Source organism: Amblyomma americanum, chromosome 1, assembly GCF_052857255.1.
Source record: "Amblyomma americanum isolate KBUSLIRL-KWMA chromosome 1, ASM5285725v1, whole genome shotgun sequence".
In the NCBI taxonomy this organism is placed as follows: Eukaryota; Metazoa; Arthropoda; class Arachnida; order Ixodida; family Ixodidae; genus Amblyomma; species Amblyomma americanum.
Window position 1 is genome coordinate 3246345 of NC_135497.1, and position 21978 is coordinate 3268322.

General features: G+C 45.3%; 1 protein-coding gene across 3 annotated transcripts in view; it reads left to right on the forward strand.

The window, feature by feature from the left end:
• PAPLA1 (Phosphatidic Acid Phospholipase A1) overlaps positions 1 to 21978 on the forward strand; it is a 142541-nt gene that overhangs the window by 34084 nt on the left and 86479 nt on the right. For 2 of the 3 annotated variants that reach the window (XM_077642094.1, XM_077642107.1), the window contains exons 4-5: positions 13316 to 13411; positions 19457 to 19578. In XM_077642094.1, coding sequence (XP_077498220.1) covers positions 13316 to 13411; positions 19457 to 19578 — 218 coding nt within the window. Of the gene's footprint in view, positions 1 to 13315; positions 13416 to 19456; positions 19579 to 21978 lie in introns of all 3 variants that reach the window. The other variant, XM_077642100.1, reaches the window with a different exon arrangement.

The window sequence follows — 21978 nt, forward strand, 5'->3', positions numbered from 1 at the left end:
ATGTGTCACCCCATCAAAGCCTCAACAGCTGTCAGGGAGTGATTTCTGAGCGAGAACTCATAAAACTGAGCCAGATATTGAAGGCCTCCAGAGTCAAGGCGTTACTGCAGTTTGATGAATCACCTTTAGATGAAACGAGGAAATAAAAACGAAACATACTCCTCTCATCTTCAACTGCAGCACACTTCCTGAATTCATCTGCTGTAAAGTAAGCCCATACATTCCAAGCCCTTGTAGGTGCTTCAAGTGCCAACGGTATTCCATGGTAGCCAGACATGCCGTGGACAACTTACCTGTACAGTGTGCAGTGCATATGATCATGGAACAGAGAACTGCAATTCATCTGACTTCAAATATGTGAATTATGAGGGCACCCACCCCACATACTCATAGTCTTGTGCAGCCTTCCAGGTAGAAAAGGCAGTGATAAACTTCAAAAAGTGACCATTTTCCTATCTCCGTAAAGTTTGCAGGGACTGCAAATCAAAGCTTGACCAATCCTAGAAAGTTTAAAGAACATGCAGCAGATTGGAAGATGTTTAGGGAACTCTCAGCATTGCCCTGTTTATCGGTCGCTGATTTAGGGGTTGTTGAAACTCAGCTTTTGATCACGGTATACATATAGAGGCCGTAGAAAAATGCATTCCACAAACATCGGGTATGCCATGAAGCAAGCGAAGACCGTGGTGGAACACACAATGCAAGACTGCTTGTGAGAGCCAAAATAGCGCATGGTCGAAATTATGCCGATACCCAACAGCTGAGAACCTAATGGCAGGCATGTTCGACGCGTTTCCAAACGAGAAAGCTGGGCATCATTCCTTTCGTCTGTGGACTCCTATTCAGACACACACGAGGTTTACAATAGGCTAAGAGCTCTTAAAGGGCGTAGCGCTCAGCCAACACCTCATATCAGCACCACTGGTGACTCATTGGAGCATCAGGCAGATGCCCTAGTGCAGCACTTTGAATATATTTAGCTCTGCACACTACAGTAGAATCTCGGTGATACACACCCAGTTGATACGAATTTCGCGATGATACGAATTCGCGAAATTTTCCGGCCAAGAGTTCAGTGTACGATGTGCAGAATTTCTGATGTTCCGAACTCTCTCCCTCGCCTCTACGGATGATACGAATGTGCAAGCCGCAACCGTATCCTCGAGTAATAAGCGCTGCCTGCACATCGCCGAGTGAGCGGCGGTGCGCGACCCGCACATTGCCAAAGTCGTGATCGCTAATCGCGTGGTACACACTGCGCACAGTAGCGGTGGTGTGCGGCCCGCACATCGCCAAAGTTGCGATCGCTAATCGCGCAGTACACACCGCACGCAGTGAGCGGCGCTGCGCGGCTCACACATCGCCAAAGTCGCGATCGCTAATAATGCGGTACGCACCACGAGTAGCGAACTGTGGCCGCACAGTAGCGAATAAATCTCGTCAGCCGTAAACAGATCTGCGTGAATGCATTTTTCATGCTTCTGCATACGAATTTTGTTTCTTTGAATGGTACAAAATTTCGGATGATACGAATTTTTTCACGGCCCCGTGAGATTCGTATCACCGAGATTCTACTGTATACAGATTCCTTCTTGCGGCACAGGTTAGCCGAGGAGATTAAGCCCATACATGATAAAAGACCGTGCACTGGATGGTACAACAGCCCATTTAATTTGCAGGAGCTGAAGATTGCACTGGACACATGTGGGAACTCAGTAGCAGGTCCCGACCGGATCACATACAGAATTCTCATACACCTGCATGTACATATGCTTGAAACTGTTCTCTGTCTGTTTAATAAGATATGGGCCACAGGACAATTTCCTAAAGTTTGGAAGGAAGCGATCATTGTCCCAATATTAAAACCAGGCAAAGAAGCAACACTTGCAGTGAGTTATCGGCTAATTGCTCTAACCAGCTGCCTAAGTAAGCGGTTTGAAAAAATGATAAATTATTGCCTTCTTCATTTCCTTGAATACAATGGTCTTCTTGATGAACACCAAGCAGGATTTAGGGCTGGGCGGTCAACAACTGAGCAGCTCGTTGCATTTGAGTCTTATGCAAGGGATGCTTTCGTGCACGACCAACATTGGTTATCTGTTTTTTTTTTCGACCTTGAAAAGGCATATGATGCCACTTGGCGCTACGGTATCATCCGCAACCTCTTCTCCATTGGTATCACAGGGAACATGCACAATACAAAGGTACTTGTCAGAACGGACTTTCAAACTTCGTGTTGGTAATGCATATTCAAAGCAGTACCTACAGGAGAATGGTGTCCCTCAAGGAGGTGTTCTCAGTTGCACACTTTTCATAGTTAAAATGAATTATTTGAAGGGCGTGCTGCCAAAAACCATCTCATTCTGTGTACGTTGTAAGCTTTAAATCTTGTAACCTGGCCATCTGTGAACGGCAAATCTGGCTAGGGGTTAACGAACTCTCTAGCTGGGCTGATAACAATGGGTTTAAAGTTAGAGTGCCTGCATACTTTTTTCAAAGCAACGTGGCATCAGACCTGACCCCACCATCACACTGAATGAATGGTCAAAGCCTTTCTGTGCAAAAAGAACACAGCTTCCTTGGCATTATAGTTGATGAAAAACTTTCCTATAAAGCAGTTGCGGCTAAAATGTTTGAAAGTAATGAAGCTACTACAAATCCTACCTCGTCACTCATGGGGTACGGACCGTGATTGCCTCTTAAATCTCCTAAATAGCATGGTTCTGTCACGCAGTGACTATGGCTCGGTAGTCTACAAGTCACCTCCTACCTTTGCCCTAAAAATGCTTGACCCAGTGCACCACCTCGGTCTTCGTCTTGCTACGGATGCGTTTGAACTAGCCCAATCGTTGCCTCTATGTCGAGGCAGACCGATGGTCACTGCAACGAAGAAGAGAATTAATAGGCATAACCTATGGCACAAAAGTACTGTCTCAACTGGAACGTCCATGCTGACAGCTTCTGCTTCATACCACTAGTGAACAACTGTTCTCGAGACCATCACTAATGCAACCATACCTGCTCAGAGTAGCCACACATATTGAAAACCTGGGCATTGTGGTTTTCAGTCTTCATGCAGTCTCCATAAAAGACAATCCCCCCTTTGGAAATACATGCTGTCACCTGTGACATATCATTCCTTCAGATGGGGAAACGCGGGCCACCAATTGCCATACAGCAGCACTTTATGTTACTTCAGGCAACGTATAGATGCAATGAGTACTACACTGGCGCTGCTGCTGCATAGTTTACTCAAGTCTCGTGTGCAGCACATTAACCATTTTTTTTCACTGTCAAAAACATTGAACAAACACACAAGTATATTTACTGCTGAATATTATGGTGTTCTGTTAGCTGTGAGACACATAAAGAAGAAAAAGAAAATATGTACGTCAGTCATCTATTCAGACTCCCTAAGTGTTTTAGCTTCCCTATCCCCTTGGAAACGGCACAAGAATCCAGTCTTGAATTCCTTGTTCAACAACCTCATGTTCGCTCAGAAATCAAATAAAATTACACTGTGTTGGGTGCCAGGTCAGCGTTGCATACCAGGCAGTGAGGAAGCTGGCAGACTCGCTTTGTCAGCAGCTCTCCAAAACACTACAGGTATTGAGAAAATATCATACCAGGACCTCAAACTACACATCAGGAACATGATTCGACAGCAGTGGCAAGAAGAGTGGGACACAGCAGCCCAAAATAAACTGCACACATTAAAGCCAAGGATAGGAAGGTATAGTATAGAAAAACGAGACAGATTTAAAGAAGTAGCTTTGTGTAGGCTGAGAATCAGACATAAATACACAAAACAGATATCTTTTAAACAACGCTCCTGCACCACATTGCTTGAGATGCGGGGACCGGCTTACAGTTATCCATGTCTTACTAGTATGTCAGAGATTTGAACCGGAAAGGAGACTCTATTTCCCAGAGTTGTACATGAATCAAATACCCGCACACCCATCCATCTTTCTCAGGGACAATCCAATATTTCCCATGAAAAGAGTTCTTAAATTTTTATCAGAAGTAGGCTTTTTTTGTGAAATCTTATACCGACGTGGGCCTCAGCCCGTTTCTCTCTCTTGAGACTCGACGGCTGAGCTTTCTTCTTAATGCAACGCATCTGGCGTTTTGCCCAGGAAAGAACTCCTTCTGAAACATCCTAGCCTTTTAAAGCATGCACATGTCTCCCTTTAATTTCTGTACAGGTCATTAAACACTGCGACTAATTTATTAGGCCTTATACGCCGCTGTTTTATTACTTCATGAAACATCACACCAATCACATCTTATTAACCTGAGTTCACCGTTCACCTTGTGTTTGGTGCTATTTGGCCTTAGATGCCTTTGCGCTATTAAAACCCACCATCATCATCATCAACTTGTGCCATTTAATAAGACAATCTCTTTCCTGCCTGAGAAGTACGAGCAGTGGTTCTGTGTAAGCACAAGATTTTGCATATTCTGAAAGGCGAGAGAGCAGATGTAGCTCTTTCAGCAGCAGATAAACTGTGTAAGATCCTTGACAACAAGAGAATTTGCAGGAAGAAGCACTGTTGACTGTGTCATGGTAAAGTCTAATGAAAGGATATGTAAACACAGCAAAAACATAAAAAATGGTAAAGGAAACCTAGCTGAACACTGCAGGGACTGCAGGGCAGGTGTTCAATTTTCAATGAATGCAAAGCCATTAACAAAAACAACTAACACATGAGATCACACTGGGAAATGTGTGGTTCATGCAGCCCACAGCACCAGTCTTCATTATCGCTTGAGGGACCATGTTGCACAAACTATGGGCCAAAGACTACAGCTGAACCCACGAAACCAGTTCGCTCCATGCTAGGCTGTGCCAAGTGTGACGTCATCAGGCACAGGATTGGCCGTAACGATTAGAGCGGAGACTTGGTTTCATACATCAAAGCTGTGACGGATGATGCAAGCGTGTGGCTGAGAGGAGAGCACCCCCTCTTCAATCAAGGTGAGCCAAGTCGCCCAGTTGCTGATTGGCTACTTACTGCTGCCTCAACGTGACCAGAGGACTCGAGCTGAGGGCATGTGTCTCGCAAGCAGAGAAGCTGGAATTTTTGAAAAAGGTAGGTGAATGAGCTAGGCGTAGCACCACTCTGCACTATTGTTCAGCAGCATGAAGAATGCCCAGCACCTCAGCATCAAGACGACATAGCACTTTCTGTTGGCATCGAGAATTTCCAAGCATCCGGAGGGTGGGCTTGTTTATAAAACCGTTGGACTGGATTAATTCTCTGACTTCGGTGTACGTGCCTCATGACATCTTCAACACCAACGGGGCTGGCGTCTCTTTCAACCTGCAACCTGACAGGAGTTTGCATGTAAAGGGCCAGGCTTGTCAGAGCAGCCAAAAAAAGTAAGGAAAGAATTTCTGTACTTTCTTGCTGCAACGCTGATGGATCAGAAAAAATGCAGCTTACCGTCAACGGTAAGGCTAGGCAACTGCGGTGCTTTCATTGTTGATCAGTGCTTTGCCCACCCCAAGTAGGTGACAGTAAACTGTGTCACCATCATGTTCCTACCATCAAACAGGACAAGCCACATACAGCTACTGGACACCGGAATAATACGTAATGTAAAACACCACTTAAAGGGAACTTTAGTGAGTTGGCTTCTTGTGAAGATTGATCGGAAAGATGAGAATTTGCTAGACGCACTTCATTTTCTGGCCATGTCTTGGGACAGTGGCCACGAGCACAGTCGTGAACTGTTTTCGCAAATGTGTATTTACGATGGCACCTGTCGCACCGCCGATTGGCGAAGAGTCCGACGAGGATTTGGTCATTGAAGTCTGGGAGACGCTCAACATTCCAGCTTCTTCCTATGACTTTGTCACCACGGACAACAACATTGTGGCTTGCTGGTTAAGGACCATTGAAGATTTGATTGATGGAACTAATGAACTGTCATCCAACAGCTATGAAGAAGAGGGTGACCCACTGTCATTGATGGCACAAACTCTTAACGCCTTTGATGTTTTGCACTGCACCATAAGCGACCAAACTGTGGCACGGTTTTATGCTTTCCAGGCTGGGCTTATCGGCTAAATCGAACCCAAACAAGTATTGCCGACTTTTTCGGCCAAGAATTTTCAGTTTGGCTTGTTTTCGATCATACAAATTTAAGATGATACAAATATTTTTCGGGGTCCTGCAGAATTTTTATCATCGGGATTCTTCTGTAATCAAGCTCATAGCAAATGTATTGTGATAAGCGTGCAGGCTTGGCTGTGAGTAGCCCCAAAGTTTAAAGAGCCAATTGAAAGGTGGTGTACTTTGCATTACCTTTGGATTTTTAATCAGTAATTTTTTATGGCTTGCGATGCATGGAAGCTGTGACATTTTTTTTTTAATGTGCATGATTTCACAGGTCATGGCTGCACGAAAACAAAAGCACCTGTTTATTCTAAACCGGTGTGCTCTTCTCAGTGGTATTTTTTGAAGGGTAGAAGCAAAGACAATCTTGGAATAGAGGCTTCACAAAACTGAGCAGATGGGGGAGGGCCTTGTTGTAGATCCGACTACATGTGCTTGCTGATAGCTGAAAACAGCCCAAGCCAGTGGAGCTCTGTACTTTGTGTGCGAACCCACTCATTCAGATGAGTCGTGTCTCGGGCCATATAGGAAGGCTCCACTGCTGCTGGATTTCGCGCATTAGAACCGGGCTCTTCTGTGACTGAAACTGGGCATGTCGACACTGCACTGTGACGCTGATTAAACCCAGTCTACAAATGACATTAAGCTTTCTGTGTCAATGAAGAACTCCCCGGAAAGATTCTAGCTTTCATTTCCGAGATGTTCCAGGTCATCGGGTGGGAAAAATATTGTTTGGAGTTTTTATTGCGTGAGAAAAGCACTATAAGAAACACCAGAAAGTGAGGGCCGTATTTTTTGGTGTATGAATAGGTTTTTTTTTTTCAGATTTTTTTTCTGATTTGTTCGTCAGTGTTTCTTATACAACGATGCGACTTACATGCAGCCAAAAATAATGCTCCACCATGCATCATCTTTGCTTTGGCCAGTAATTATCTTTAAACATAAAGCCAATGTATAAAAGAGGGAAAAAAATCAAACTGCATTTAAAACATTATCGCATAATCTTGCCACAGCGGGACTGGATGTGGCAGCTGCTGCATCAGTCCAGCAATGACTCCGAAAGTTTTGATTTCGGCATCAAATCCAGCAGCGTCACTTCCGTATGAGCGTGTTGTGCATTGTTCTTGCTCAGCATGTCACTGCCTGAAAATTGAAGGAGCTGCGGTACAAAATTCAAGTTGAGTGTCATTGAATATGAGCTGGAGAACGGGAACTGGGAGACGGTTTGATGGGAACGGGAAAATTATCCGCAACTTGCCTAAAGCCACTCCAGCGCTCTATGTGATGAAAGTAGGCTGCGGGCAGAAGGTGCGCTAACCAGTGCTCGAGAATCATCTACGTGTGGCGGCTGCCACAAGCGGGGGTCCTCGGCGCATTTTCGTAGCGCTTACTGAATGAACGTGTGCGTCTTATGTGGAACTTATGTTTTATTTTTCAAAAAAATTGCAGTTTCCAGGGGGGTGTGAATTATACATAGTGTAACGGGGGCATAGGTCAGCGCTTTGGTGGCAGCGAAACACAGTTCCTGGTCTGTCAGGGCCAGCAGACTCTTGTTCTGAGTGATGGTAGTGCGGCTAGGCTAATGCCCTTCTTCACAATGGCCCCGAGGAGAAAAGGAGCCATCCTGGCGCGACCCATGGTGCCGACAACACAACTGGGTCATAGTATGGCTGGAGTTGTTGGACATGCAGAGTCTTGCGACCACGTCGGCGGAGGTTGGCAGATGGTGTGAGGGCCTCAATAATGTGGTTGACTGAGTATGTGCGCTCCAGGACGTGGTAGGGGCCGTGGTATTTTGAAAGAAGTCTCTTGGAGAGGCCGGGAGCACTGGAGGGGATCCACAGCCAGATGAGTGAACTTTATGGGAAAGCGGTGTCAAGCTGGCCTTCGTCATGGTGGTATTTTTGGCGCCCCTGAGTGTCTGCCGTGAGCGGTTGTGCAATATGGCAGCAGTCTTCTGTGTACTGGGCAGCTTCAGAAACAGTTGTACACTCAGATGAGGCAGGGCGGCAGGGGAGAACTGTGTTGATGGGAGTGAATGGATGCCGGATGTAAATTAGAAAAAATAAGAAGCCGGTCGTGGATTGGGTAGCAGTGTTGTAGACATACATAATATAGGGTAGAACAAGGTCCCAGTTCGTGTAGTTGGCAGTAACGTACATGGCCAGCATGTTGCCCAGAGTGCGATTAAATAGTTCGATTGGACCATTTGTTTTTGGATGGTAGTCTGTACAAGTCTGATGATTTATGCTGCACTCGGCAAGTATAGCTTTAACAATGTCAGACAAGAAGACGCGTCCTCTGTCACTGAGGAGTTCACGAAGAGCACCATGGCGAAGTATGAAGTGCTGCAAAATGAAGGACGCCATATCACAAGCTGCATAAGCCGGGAGCATGGCGTTTTCGGCATACTGGGCCAGGTGCTCTGGTGATCAATGGTAAAAATGACCGAGTGGTTGCCATCAGCGGTGTATGGAAAAGTGGAATATAAATCGATACCAACACGATTGAAGGGGTGAGGTGGACAATGTAGTGGCTGCAATTCACCAGCAGCATGATGAGGCAGTTGCTTATGGCGTTGGGAGGCCAGGCAGGACCAGACATACTTGAAGATAAGTTAAACATGCTGCGCCAATAGTGCTGGAGACGGATGCGAGTTTAGTCTTGAATACTCCCGCGTGGCCGCTTTGCGAGTATGCATGGAAACAGGTGCAGATTTGGGACCGTAGATGTCAGGAAATGACGAGAAGCCATTTCCGTCCATCAGTGGCATAGTTACACCGATAAAGCATATTATAACGAATGGAAAAATGTGAAGCTTGGCGACGATGGGCGTGGGACGCTGGGACCATAAATGGTTCGGATATAAAGCCGAGAAAAGAGATAAATGCTTGGAAGGCATGTCGCAGCTGATACGAGGTTGGAGAGGCTGGCAGTCTTGGCTGGTAGCGGGGAGCAGTATAGGGCATCAACGTACTGATGCTAGCTGCCCGACTGGTAGACGATGTGTATGTTATACTTGTAGACGGAGAGCCCATCGAGCAAGGCAGCTGGAGGAATCTGTTAACAAAGAAAGCCAGCAGAGTGCATGGTGGTCCGTGAAGAAAGCCAGGAGAGGGCATGGTGGTTCGTGACCACTTCAATATGGCGGCCATAGAGATAAGGTCGAAACTTGCCAAGAACCCAGACAATGCCCAAGCACTCTTTTTTCGTAACGGAGTAGTTTGATTTGGCTTTCCTGAGGGTGCAGCTCGTGTAAACAATGACATGTTCCTCTAATCCAGACTTGCACTGTGTGAGCACAGCTCCGAGGCCAATACCACTGCAGTCCGTGTGTACTTTGGTTTGGACTTGCGGGGTGAAGTGGCGCAAGATGGGTGGTGCTATGAGGAGACTGCACAAGGTGTTGTAGGCATTGTCGTATGCAAGCAGCCAACTCGAGAAATCCACCTTGCTGCCGAGAAGCTGAGTTAAAGGGGCAGTAGTGGTGGCAAAGTTGCAAATAAAACATCGAAAATAGGAACAGAGGCCTAGGAAGTTGTGCAGTTCCTTAATGGAAATAGGTTTGGAAATACAGTCACAGCACGAAGTTTGGCGGTGTCGGGACGGATGCCCTTCTTTGACATAATGTGGCCTAAAATTGTCAGTTCACGAGCAGCAAATCGACGCTTTTTTAAGTTGAGCTGAAGGCCGACGTCCGTAAAACAGGTTAGGATGTGCTTCAGCTGGGACAGATGAGTCACAAAGCTGGGCGAAAAGATCACGACGTTGTCTAGATAAGAGATGCATGACTTCCATTTAAGGCCACACAGATTGGTGTCCATCATGTGCTCAAAAGTAGCCTGAGCATAAGAGAGGCCAAAAAGCATAATGTTAAATTCATGCAGGCCATCAGGAGTCACAAATGTGGTTTTAGGTCCATCTTTGGCTGCCATGGGGACCTGCCAATACCCAGAGCTTAAATTGAGAGAAAGAAGAGTTCCACTTCTTGTAGGCAGTTCAGAGCATCATCAATACGGGGAAGAGGGTAAACATCCTTTCGCATGATCTTATTGAGGCAACGGTAATCACTGCAGAAACGAATAAAGTCTTCTTTCTTCTTCACGCCTGAATTATTCTGCTCTGAAGCATGGTGTCAGCCTGTTCTTGAATAACTTGGCGCTCAGTGGTGGAGACATGGTATGGGCACTGATGCAGAAGGCCATGGCCACCAGTGTTGGTGTGCTCGATGTGGTGTAGAGAAGATTACACTGAAAGTTTTTTTTTACATGCGTTCCTATGGGCATAACTCCTAGTTGTTACCCACACCTGGTGATAGCGTTGCCACCGAATCCTGCTGACGTCACAGATCAGTGTTTGTCTATACTAATGTAATTAGTTATGCTCTCTCTTGATGACAGTCACGTTTGCAGCTTCCTGACATACTTGAGAAGCTACAGGTTTAAGCTTGGATAACATTGTTGGAAACAATATAATGCAACATGTTCTTTCATATTCTTTCTCTCCTCCTCCTAGAGACTTGTTTTAAGAAAAATTGGACTACTATGTTGAAAAATGCCAGGTTTAGAGAAATGTTTCTTGCACTTCCCTGTTTTATATAACAGTAAAAGTCGGTACACTTTTTAGCATTTGGATGCTCATCTATTCTGCAAATTTGAAGATGTGTTCTGCATTTGAGGGAAAAAAATTCTTGAAAATTGTTTTTCTTTAGACTTGTGCCGTTATTGAAATTTTTTCTAGGAAGCGGCAGCTTCTTCACAGTGACGGAGATAAGCCTGAGATATGCTTTCCCACCTGTACTTCTGGCATGCAAATATTGTCACCGACGAAAGGTTGACGTGCACACAACAGGTTTACGCAGACGTACTGGGACGTGCAAGACAGCAGGGACTTATAATAAACTGCACAACAGTAGTGTTTATTATAAGTCTTCAAACCCAACCAGACAGGCAAATCTGTCAAAATGTTTAGTTTTAAAGACAGCAGGGAGCTCGAGCGATGAAGACGACAAAACTCTAGCCCCTAGGTTGCCCAAGGTGTGCCAAGTGTCAAGTAAAACAGTTCGGCTGCGGTACGGCACCACTGGAGGGTTTCGCACGGTGGCAATATATCCATCAGAGCTTTAAAATCTCGATTCTTGCGTCATTGCAAAGTTGCTAAATTGAGCTGTATGCGAAAGCGCTGTTTCTGCGAAAACGCTGTTTCTGCCACGACGTCATTTAGAATTTTTTTTTTCTCCTGAAATATTAGCATTTTCACTAAGAAATTCACTTTGGTCTACTGCATAATGTGTGCAAATATATAAGAAAATAAGGCAGTTTGATGATACTTAGGATGTGAGCCAGAGCCTTGTCTAGAAACGTGGAAAAAGAAGTAGAGGCACACCATAACTTGAGCCTTGCTCTCTCGCTCCATTCTGCCCCCTCTTTCGCCTCGTGACACCCGGATGAGCAGAGAGAAAAGCAGTCATTTGGGCCATGGGCGATGGTGGTAGTCCACCCAAAAGGTGGTGGTTTTCTCAAATGCCATGGCTTCCCCCAGCACCCATTAACTTGCCATGTTTCCTTGTCAGTAGGAATGGAAGTATTGAATGATGTACGAAGTCGTTTATTGGTAAGAGTAGTCGGAATACTGCGCCAGCCATTGCATTAAACCTGCTACATGCTGCTACAAGTGATTGGTTTTTGATGCAATTGCGCTCGCAACCAAGAGTGTTGATAGGCTGAGGCTACCGCCCAGTGTACACAGCTGCCTAATGTGCAAAGGCATGACTCTGGTTCTTTCTCCTGATGCGTAATGAGAAAGATGACTGACGGAATCCCAACCCCATCCCATTTCACGGTGAATGCACATGCGCAGAAAACATTGCTTTTAAGAGGTTCAAATAGGGCTAAATTTGGGTCCTGCCAGATTTATAGGGCTTTTGAGCAGCACCGTCATTGGTCCCATAAGGTCAGTTCTAAGACCGTGAGAAAGGTTTTAGACAGCTGATATAGCTTGACAAAACGGCCCTCATTCATGCTTGGTAGCTGTGAATGCACTGTCAACATCGCTGTGGGCTTTCGTCTGGAGCTTCTGTTGCTGCCGAGCATATTCTGCCACGCGAGCTTGAATTATTTATTTTTATTTATCACATACTGCAGACTAAATACGGTCTACAGCATGTGCAAGGAGGTACGAACCAAGTCTCTGTCGTAAACACTTGAAGCAGCGATGCGTTTAGAAAATAGCGGTTCTTCTTGAGACGCATGCTGGATTTCTGAACGATGTGCACTAAAAAAACGTAAAAAAGGAGGACAGACGACAGGAAAGAAGGGCAACTTTTATCCTGCGCATAAAACATTTTGTCACAAGAGGAGCGAGGTGCCTGTCGTAGCCTCCAATGGCAAACCTGTGCAGTGCTTGGGTTCTTTCACTCCGATCGCAGTTCAATTCTTAACTCTTGCAGGCCTTTTTTAAAGTGATATTGTGGAAAACAGCTGAAATGGGTGGTTTTCAACATTTGCACAGAAAAATTTTGTACTAATGTTAAGAACACAAAATTTCGCACATTTAGAATTGTTACACGATAAGTAAATTTGGGTGTGTTTAAAAAAAATAGACGCGGCTGGCCAAGATGGCTGCCTGCAACCCTGCACCGCTCATATCTTCGTGCAGTGCGTTTTCATTTTTTAAACTGTAACATGCTGCTCCAGTTTGGATTTTCACCTGCTACAAAGCTTGCTCCAAATAGCTCTTAGCCATTTCCAGCATTGTGATAGTTTCACTTCATAGAGATCTAAACAGCTCCTTATCTAGTGCTCACAGAATTGGGTCCTCATTTGTCTTAATCGTGGAATGAACTCCTAGCGCGTAGGCTGCACATAGAAGCCAGTACGTTTCTCCCCGTTTCCCCGCAGGTGTTTCTGTGCTTTGCCCTCTTGCAGCAAACCACTGCAGGGAAGCCACTATGGCAGGTGGCTGCCACTGCATTCCAGCTTATGCCCTCATATTGGGCCCGTTTGTACATTTGCACATGTGTGGTTGGTCGCTAACCATATTACATGACCAGAATTTGTTGTTAGCCGGGAGAAAAATAGTGGTTGTGAGAGCGGCTTTACTGTACAGCATTTTGTGTGTGTCATGGGGAGGAGCATGTGCTGTTTACAAATGTCTGTGGCTTACCTTGGATTTTTGTTCTTGCATGCTAGAAAATGTGCTCTGAGGGAGACCTGCGAGAAATGGGGCTACCCATGGGACCACGTAAGAAACTGCTCTCCTACATGAAGGACCTCTCTGAGAAACAGGCAAGTGTTCCCTTGTTGCTGTGGTATGATGGCCGCAGTGAGTGTTAATGGCTGGTATGTCGCAGTCTTTCAGCCATCCTCAAAGCCTTTGTGAAAATGTCTGTGTGGCACGGTTATGAGAATAAAAGGTTTGGCTTTGTTTCTGCCTGCAGTAGCTAATGGCCGGTGGGTAGCAAGAGGGATAATGTGCTGACACATTTGTTGCTATCCACAAGCAGCCATGATGCTCATCTTCATGCACTATTGTCATTGCGCGCAGCATTTGTTATGATAATATGATGGTAGATATCTAACAACGTGGCAACCAGTAATTGCACATCACTAGAAAAACTGTTTCCTTTCCTGGAGGTGCAGGGTGAAAATAATAGATGAAACGAGTCTTGTTGCAAGATGCAGTCCCAAGATTCTCGTGGCATTGCTGCACATGCTGTGGTCCAAGAGTGCATTTGCTGCCTTGCTAAGAGTAATAAAATATTTTGAGAAAACAGTGCATAGTAAGACACCTTATTGTGTGCTTCCACTTATGGGGAAGCAAGATTTCATGTCGCAGTAGTTGTAATTCATCTCTATGCAGAAAATCTATCATAATCCAGCGCACTTAAGCTCAGAGAGCTCATCCCTTGGTTATAATTAGAGGAGGCAAAATCAGCAGGGCTCCTGAACATTCCTGGGTGAAGTTATAAGGTGGTCATGCCTGGGATCATGACCTCCCTTAATGATGTGATTAGCATGATGTGCTCCTGCCTCAGTGTTTGTTGTTTAAATTTAAAGGTGTGCTGTGGCATTTTTCTTTCACTGCCAATTATTCTGGTTACAGGGATTCCTTGTGTGTTCCTGGCACCAGTGCAAAAATAATGATTAAATTGAGACATGCAAACAAAATTTATTCCACTCAAAAGAAAAAGATTTAACGAAAGTGCATATCACTCTCCCAGTTATGAGATTCGGCGCTGTTGTTCACAACCGCACCCTGACGAGAGCGGCAACGCAACGTTAGGAGAGCGAAAAATCGATTCAGGTAGCTGAGTTCCAATCTGCCATTGTTTACAAGAAGAAGCTGTGCTTAAAGGCATTTGTTTTGGTAAAAAGAGGCTGTAAAGAGTGCTTCCTACTATGATGGGTCCTTCGAGCAGTGGAGGGCTTGAGGAATGAAGGGGGAGAAGTGAGCTCTAGTTGATAGATATCTCTCTTAGTGTGCGGGTCCCAAATTTTAGACGAATATTCAAGTTTGGACCTGACGAAAGTTTTGTAAGCCAAGAGCTTAACACAGTAGAATCACGGTGATACGGATTTCGCGATGACACGAATTCGCGAAATTCCCCGGCCAGAGTGCATTGTGTACAGTGTGCGGAATTTCGGATGTTCCAAACTCTCTCCCTTGCCTGTATGGATGACGCTAACGCACGAGCCGCGACCGCACCCTCGAGCACTAAGTGCAGCCCGCACATCACCAAATTCGCGATCGTTAATCGTGCTATACGCACAATGCGCAGTGAGTGGCGGTGCACGGCCAATACATCGCCGACGTCGCGATTGCCAATCGCATATCATACGCACCGCACGCAGTGAACGGCGGTGTGCGGCTCGCACATCACCAAAGTGGCGATCCCTAATCGCGCGATATCATGCGCACCGCGTGCAGTGAGCTGTGGCCGCGCAGCAATCAATACATCCCGTCAGCCATAAACAGATCTGTATGAATGCATTTTCCATGCTTCTGCATAAGAATTTTGTTGGTTTGGATGATACAAAAATTTTGGATGATACGAGTTTTTTCGCCACCCCTTCAGGTTCGTATCACCGAGATTCTACTGTATTTCTAGGAGCATGTTTTAATTTGAGGCTCAAGAAACAAAGCTTCAAGAAAGCAGCTGAACAGATCTCAGAGATAAGAGTGCCCCAGTTTAATCGGTTGTTAAGAGTGATTCCTAGATATTTTTATTTTGAGACCTCTCTAATGTGACTGTTGTGAAGAGGATATTGGTAATTACTAAAATTTTTTTTTCGTTTTAACTCGGAGAAGCACACTCTTGTCTATGTTTAAATCCATATTACATTCTCGCCAGTGACATATTTTGAGCAAAGATTCTTGGAGCAGTTGATGGTCTCCAGTGGACATTATTTCTTTATATTCGGAACATTGTAGTGCTGGCAGACGAGGGATGAAGAGAGGACGAGAAACACAGTCGTCTCTTCGCCCTTTGTCTGCCAGTGCTACAATGTTCAGAATGTCAAGCCAACTTGTCCAGCAGCACACCCTGCTAAAATTTCTTTGTATACAATGCAGTTATCTTGCGAACAGTTTTATTAACACAGTCTGTGGAATGGTATGTATTAAACCATTTATATATATTAAGAACAGCAATAGTCATAACACACTACCCTGAGGAACACCAGAAGTAACAGCGAGCGATTCAGGAAGGGTGCCATGCACCATCAACAGACTGAGTTCTACCACCTAAATATGCTCTGACCCATTCAACAAGATACAGCAGAAGACCAATTAACTGCAATTTATTAAGGAGCTTTGAATGTGGCACCTTATCGAAAGCTTTTGCCATTTCCAAAAAAAAAAAGAGCATCGATCTGTCCCGAGTTATCCAGCACTGTAATACTAGTCATAGCTATTTGAGTAATGGTTGACATACCCTTCCTGAATACACGCTGAAAAGGTGATAGGATATTCCTTTCATTTAAAAAGTCATTTGTAAAGCAGGCCATGATGTGCTCTATAAGCTTACTGGATGTAGGAATCATTGATACTGGCCGGTAATTAGTCGTGAGCAACTTATCCCCCTTTTTTTGGATCGGTACAACACAGTCCTGTAGCAACTTACTAGTTTGAAGAGACAATGTGAAAATTTTAGCCAGATGCTCCTAGACCCGGAGCACATGACGCTTTAAAAAAGCATCCATTTGGAATGTCGTGCAAGACCGTGACCCTTCTGAATATTTATTTTACACAGCAAAGAGAGAACCCCCTCTGTGGAAATGACAGGAACTTCGTTAGGATCGATGGATCGTTTCAGCACATCAAAAACCATATCTGAAAGGCCTCCGAAAGCACTTTGAAAGTATCCATTAAAGGGTTGAGCTATTTCCTTCCCATTGCTAATGAGGCTCCCATCATCACTTCTGGTTTCTCTTAACACTTCCTTTTGTTGACCAAGGTAGCGCTAAAATTTGCTCGGATCTGTTTTTATGAATATAGGAAGAGTAACCTTAAAAGTAATGACATTTTGAAGCAGACAATTTTTGTGTTAATTCTTGTTTTAATTTCTGCAAATACTGAGAATATGTAGAATGATGGCGCCCAAGACGTTTTAGCCTCCACTTCGTATGAATAATGTCACGGCTCACCCAGGAGTTTTGACGCTTATTTCTGATTTTCTGTCGAGGTACAAAATTTGCGTTGGAAAATAAGATGCGTTTCTTGAGACATTCCCATAAGCTGTGTACATCATCTTTGCTAGTACACAGCAACACATCATCCAAATAATCAATAATAGAAGTGTCGTCAGAACGATCAAAATCATGGACATAGGCCCCAACAGACAAATTTCGGATACTCTCAATGGGATCAGCAGGACAAGAAAAAACGAAAAACAAATGGTGATCCGAAATATCAGGTTCAACTATCAGTTCACCATTACAAATCAATTCAGTGACAAAAAACAAATCTAAGAAGGCATCTTTACAGGTACAGTCACACACAATTTGGTTAAGGTTTAAAGCTAACATAATGTCTACAATTACAGCACCAGAAACACATCTCCGGTAAGCTAAACTCTCCCAGTTCCAGCCTGGTAAATTGAAATCCCCTGTCATAATCACACCCTTTTCATGCTTGGCTAGCCAAGTGATCATACAGTCGAAGACCGCTAGAACGAACGTCGCTTCAACGAAATTTTCGCTTGAACAAAATATTTCCAATTCCCCGTCAGCTCACCATAGAAAGCAATGGAACAAATTTCTCATCAAAACGAACCATTTTTGGGCCGCGTTTCCACGTAATGAGATTTCTGCTCTGCGAAGCTGGGTTTAAAAATCTATCTTACAATAAAACAAGCATATCGCCGGCCATCTGTGTACTTCCGTAGGTCCACGCTGCTTTGTTTCACTGCTTTCGCTGTAACTAATTGATCCACTCATTCAAACGCACATGAAGACCGCCATTGCTTGGTGGTGATGACAATCGGGCTGGCTGCCTTGCGACAAGGCTCGGGTGCAAGCTCCCATTTTCTTCCAAGCCAGAGCCGCAACCAATCCGTCGCCAAAGGACGCATCAGCCTGGCAACAGCAGCAGTGCGTTTGCCCAAGTTTTTTTTCACTCGTGCTTGTGCGCTGCAATCGACACGAGCATGGCGAATTTGTCTGGGAAGCGGAAGTTCCTTTCTTCCGAGGAGCTGAGAGATGAAGCCATAATCGAGGGAGTTTGCCACAGCGACGCATCATCGCATGATGACAGCGACGCAGAGGATTTAGCACCACCATCTGCACTAAAAGTGATGGAAGCATTTGATGTGCTCCGCAGATTTATTGGTGCTCACGATGATGACGTCGTGATGCAACTGCTCACCGAGTGCGAAAGTCGCGCCACGGCACTAGCGGCAAAAAAAAAGAAGCAGAAGAAGCTGACCGACTTCTTTGGAAATAAATGATATTTTGTGACTATGCTGTCCAACCTGACAGTGTTTTTGGGCTGTTTTCGCCTCAACGAAATTTTTTGCGCGCCACGTCAATTTCCTTGCAGCGAGGTTCAACTGTATAAGCTTTCAAGAAATGTGAGTTCAGATTCTGGAGCACGGTAAACTGCATATAATAAAAAGGTCAAGGCCCCTTCACGACACATTTAAAAACAGGCTTTCATGATCAGGAATTTGGCCAAGGACAGTGACCCGCAAGAATGTCTTAGTAATAAATGCGAAACCCCTGCCCCTTGAACCATGATCCCTTCTAAAAATCTGATAGCCAGGGGGAATAATTACTTATTTTATCATGCAATTGTTGTTGGCCATATACGCTTTGCACCGGCTGCATAGAACGACCGGTAGCTTCGGGCGTTTGGTCTGTCACATTCAAATAAAGCGTTGCTGTCAACATGGGACAATCAAATACACCTTGCAAACATTTCTGCAAGAGAGAGAGAATAAACATTTATTTGTAGAAAAGAGACGAGCGGATTGTGGGTGGGGTCCTCAGTCAAAGATTCCAGTGGCTTCCGCCGGTGCTTTGGCAATGGCGACTAGTGCCTCCTGGTCTTCCAGGTGCTGCTGGCCAGTGTCACCTCCCACTGCTTCAGCGCCGCGTTGTGTGGCTTTGAGTGGTTCGGTTTAGCTGAACTTGTCCATGTTATGTGCGTGAATGTGGGAATACCGCCACACCAAGGACATGTATCTGCGTGTAATGTTGGGTGAATGCGGTGTAGGTGGTGGAGATTGGGGGAAGTGAGTGTTTGGATGCGTCTTAGGTGGTAGGAGTCCGCCGGGGAAAGTTTCTTATGTGGCGGGGCTAGAGATGCCTATTTAGGCGGAGGGTCTCTAGGCGGGTTGAAAAATGGGTTGAGAGGGGGTAGTAGAGTCGGTGTGCCCCGCTCGGTCGGTGTAATCTCGAGCTAGGGCATCTGCCCTAATATTGCTATCGAGACCTGCATGTCCTGGGACCTAACTAATGACGTGATCATACTGGAGATGGCCGCCCAGAACGCGGAGAGCCTTGCGCGGGACATCTCCACTCGTATCGGCTCTGCAGGCGGCTTGGGAGTCTGTAAAATATGGGTGCCGTGGTGTTGGGTGTCACTCATTTTGATGGTGATGGCTATTGCAATGGCTTCTGCAGCCATTGTGGTTGAGTAAACATTGTGGTGCAATGGCTTCTGCAGCCAATTTATGAGTAAACATGTGGGCAGACATCAACAAATTTGGCATGGTGGATCAGAAGCCTGGTTCAGGCTGTTGGTGGTGTAAAAGCAGTGTGAAACACCAACGGTGCTAGTGCATAGTGTTTGGTGCTGGAGTAGTTACAGCTTCCTTCCTCCCCTTGCAGCAGCCAGCCAGGGTGGCTGCACCCCAGCAGCAGCAAGTGGGCCGCAAGCGCGAGAGTGTGGCCTCAGTCAACTATGCCATGGGCGAGGCTGGCACTGGCCAGCTGTCCGTGAGCTACCCCAAGTGAGTAGTGCACAAGCTGACTCTTCATGTTGTAAATGCATGAGGAGGGTAGAGGTGGGTGGGACTTGGGACGGTGAATTTTTACATCTGCTCGTACAGTTGGCAACAGCTGCGCACCTTCAGAGCACCTGCAAAAGTCGGAAAAAGGACGCTAGTATCAGTCGCAGGAGAACCGAGAGCGAAAAAGAGATGGCAAATAGACCAGTGCTGTTCTTAAGTAGCTGTTTCATGCTGTCGCTCTTCAACTCACTTCATGCGTATAAAGGGAACCTGCACGATGACAGCGCTCCTCCACTACCAGTGGAATAGAAGACTCGTAGAATTGCAGGAAAGCTGACTTACAGGAAGGTTTCTTCCTCATTCACAGACTGCATTTTTATTTCCTGCTCTGCTGACTGAAGGTACAATTACTGACGCCTGAGCCAGTGTTACCAGAACCCCCATACCTTCCAGCGGAGGAGAGTGTCCCAAGTGGCGGTCACAAGAACTAACGGTGCTGCAGTCGAGTCTTGCTTCCTGCCAGGCACATCGTCTGCTACACGTGGCGCGTAAGCGTGGAGCGGCCAGCACACATGTGGTGCTGCCGTTGCATCCTACATGGCTACAGCAAAATAATAATTACATTACGGTAGCTTTTGCTGCGAAGCTATGCATTGTTTTGGAGGACACGTTTGCATGATACGAAATTAGCTCTTTAATATCGTAAAACAAGTGTGGCAACGCGGTCGACCTGCTCACCAGCACTGTTTCTTGCTTTGCTCAATGGCTTGTATTTTGTAGCGTGTACTGCAGTGTATACTTCCTATAATGTAAACAGATCACTCAAAGCTTTAGTTCATATGTGCACTGTAACCTTAGAGGAGAACATAGCGAATGTCATGCCTGCTGCGGTGCTGCGCAAATTGTCTGCAGTGCATGCAGAAAGCTGGTTGGCCTGAGCAGTCTATTCACTCAGTGCTTGAAGTCTGATACTCGCTCTTGAAACGGTACAGATTACAAGCAAACCGCTTCCGTCATCACCTAATCAGAAGTAATTTTCTCAGTGTCCTACTATTTATGTCTAGCATAGAATATACCTTCATCAGCACTCCCCCATATCATATGCCATTGCAAAAAAGTTTTACTGCTCTGTTTTCTGAACATCGCATGGATGGAGGTATTTGATGAATTAACAAAAATGGGAAGGCACGTACCTACAGCGAAAGGAAATGACAGAGCAAGCACGAGCCTCTTAAAAAAATTATTGCACATATGGTATAAACACAGGAAGTTATTTCATTTGCACTATGCTTTTAAGAAATTATAGCGCTTAATTCCAGAAACGCAGTTCAACCCATAATAGGAGACAATACATAATATAATAAAAGCTGAAACACAAAGATGTACAGTAAAGTTCTGCTGGGTCCCTAGTCACGTGGGAATCAGCGGGAACGAGAGCACTGATGCATGTGCTGCACGTGCCCATAATGTGCAAATAAAACAAGTAGATATACCTCATAAAGACTGTATGAAATTTGTAAAAAATAAACTCTGAGAGGAAAATGGCAGGTCTCATGGGACAACGAAATTAACAAGCTGCATTTTGTAAAACCCACCCTGGGTGAATGGAAGGCCTGTAGACACCAGAAACGTTTTATAGAAGTAATTTTATGTCGTCTCCACATCGGACTTACACACCTTACACGCAGCTTCCTACTCACAAAACAAGAGAAACCAGTTTGTTAAAATGTGGAGATGAACTTAGAGTTATACCCCTGCCAGATGGCAAATTTAATGTCATTTCCATCGAATGACATTCGTTCAAAACGACATTAGTTTGCTGCCACACGAGAAATAATAATGACATTCGATGAAAACGACATTAGGTATCGAATGAGTTTGGGGAACTCATTCGCCAGCAAACTCCGAGCTAATGTGTTCCCTCGACACCCGAGACTTGGTGAGAATATGCACCGAAAATAAATTTTAAACGCGACACAAGCATTATAATATTTCAACGCCCGTATAATTCTGTGTTCGTTCATTTATTTATATAATAATACCGAATAGCAGCAGAAAAAATAAAACTGTCACTCTCGCTACCAGCCAACCGGAATGGACGAGCAGGCATGTTTTTTGGCTGTCGAAAATGCAGTTCACCCAAGTGCGGCAAAGTTTCTTCAAACCATCTTTCGCTCCTCTGGAATGTCCATCGCTCTCGAGGCACCGCTGGCAAACTTTCAGCAATAGCTGCACTTATCGCGAAGGCATTGGCGATAAGTCGATCCTCAAGGTCAGCGCTCACTGCTTCTTGATGGCGTATGGCTACCCTCAGCTGCGCTAATCTGCCTTTGTACAGGGCCAGCCTGCTGCTTCTTTGTGCTCGCAAGCATAGACTCGCAGCGATCGCATTCCGCTGCC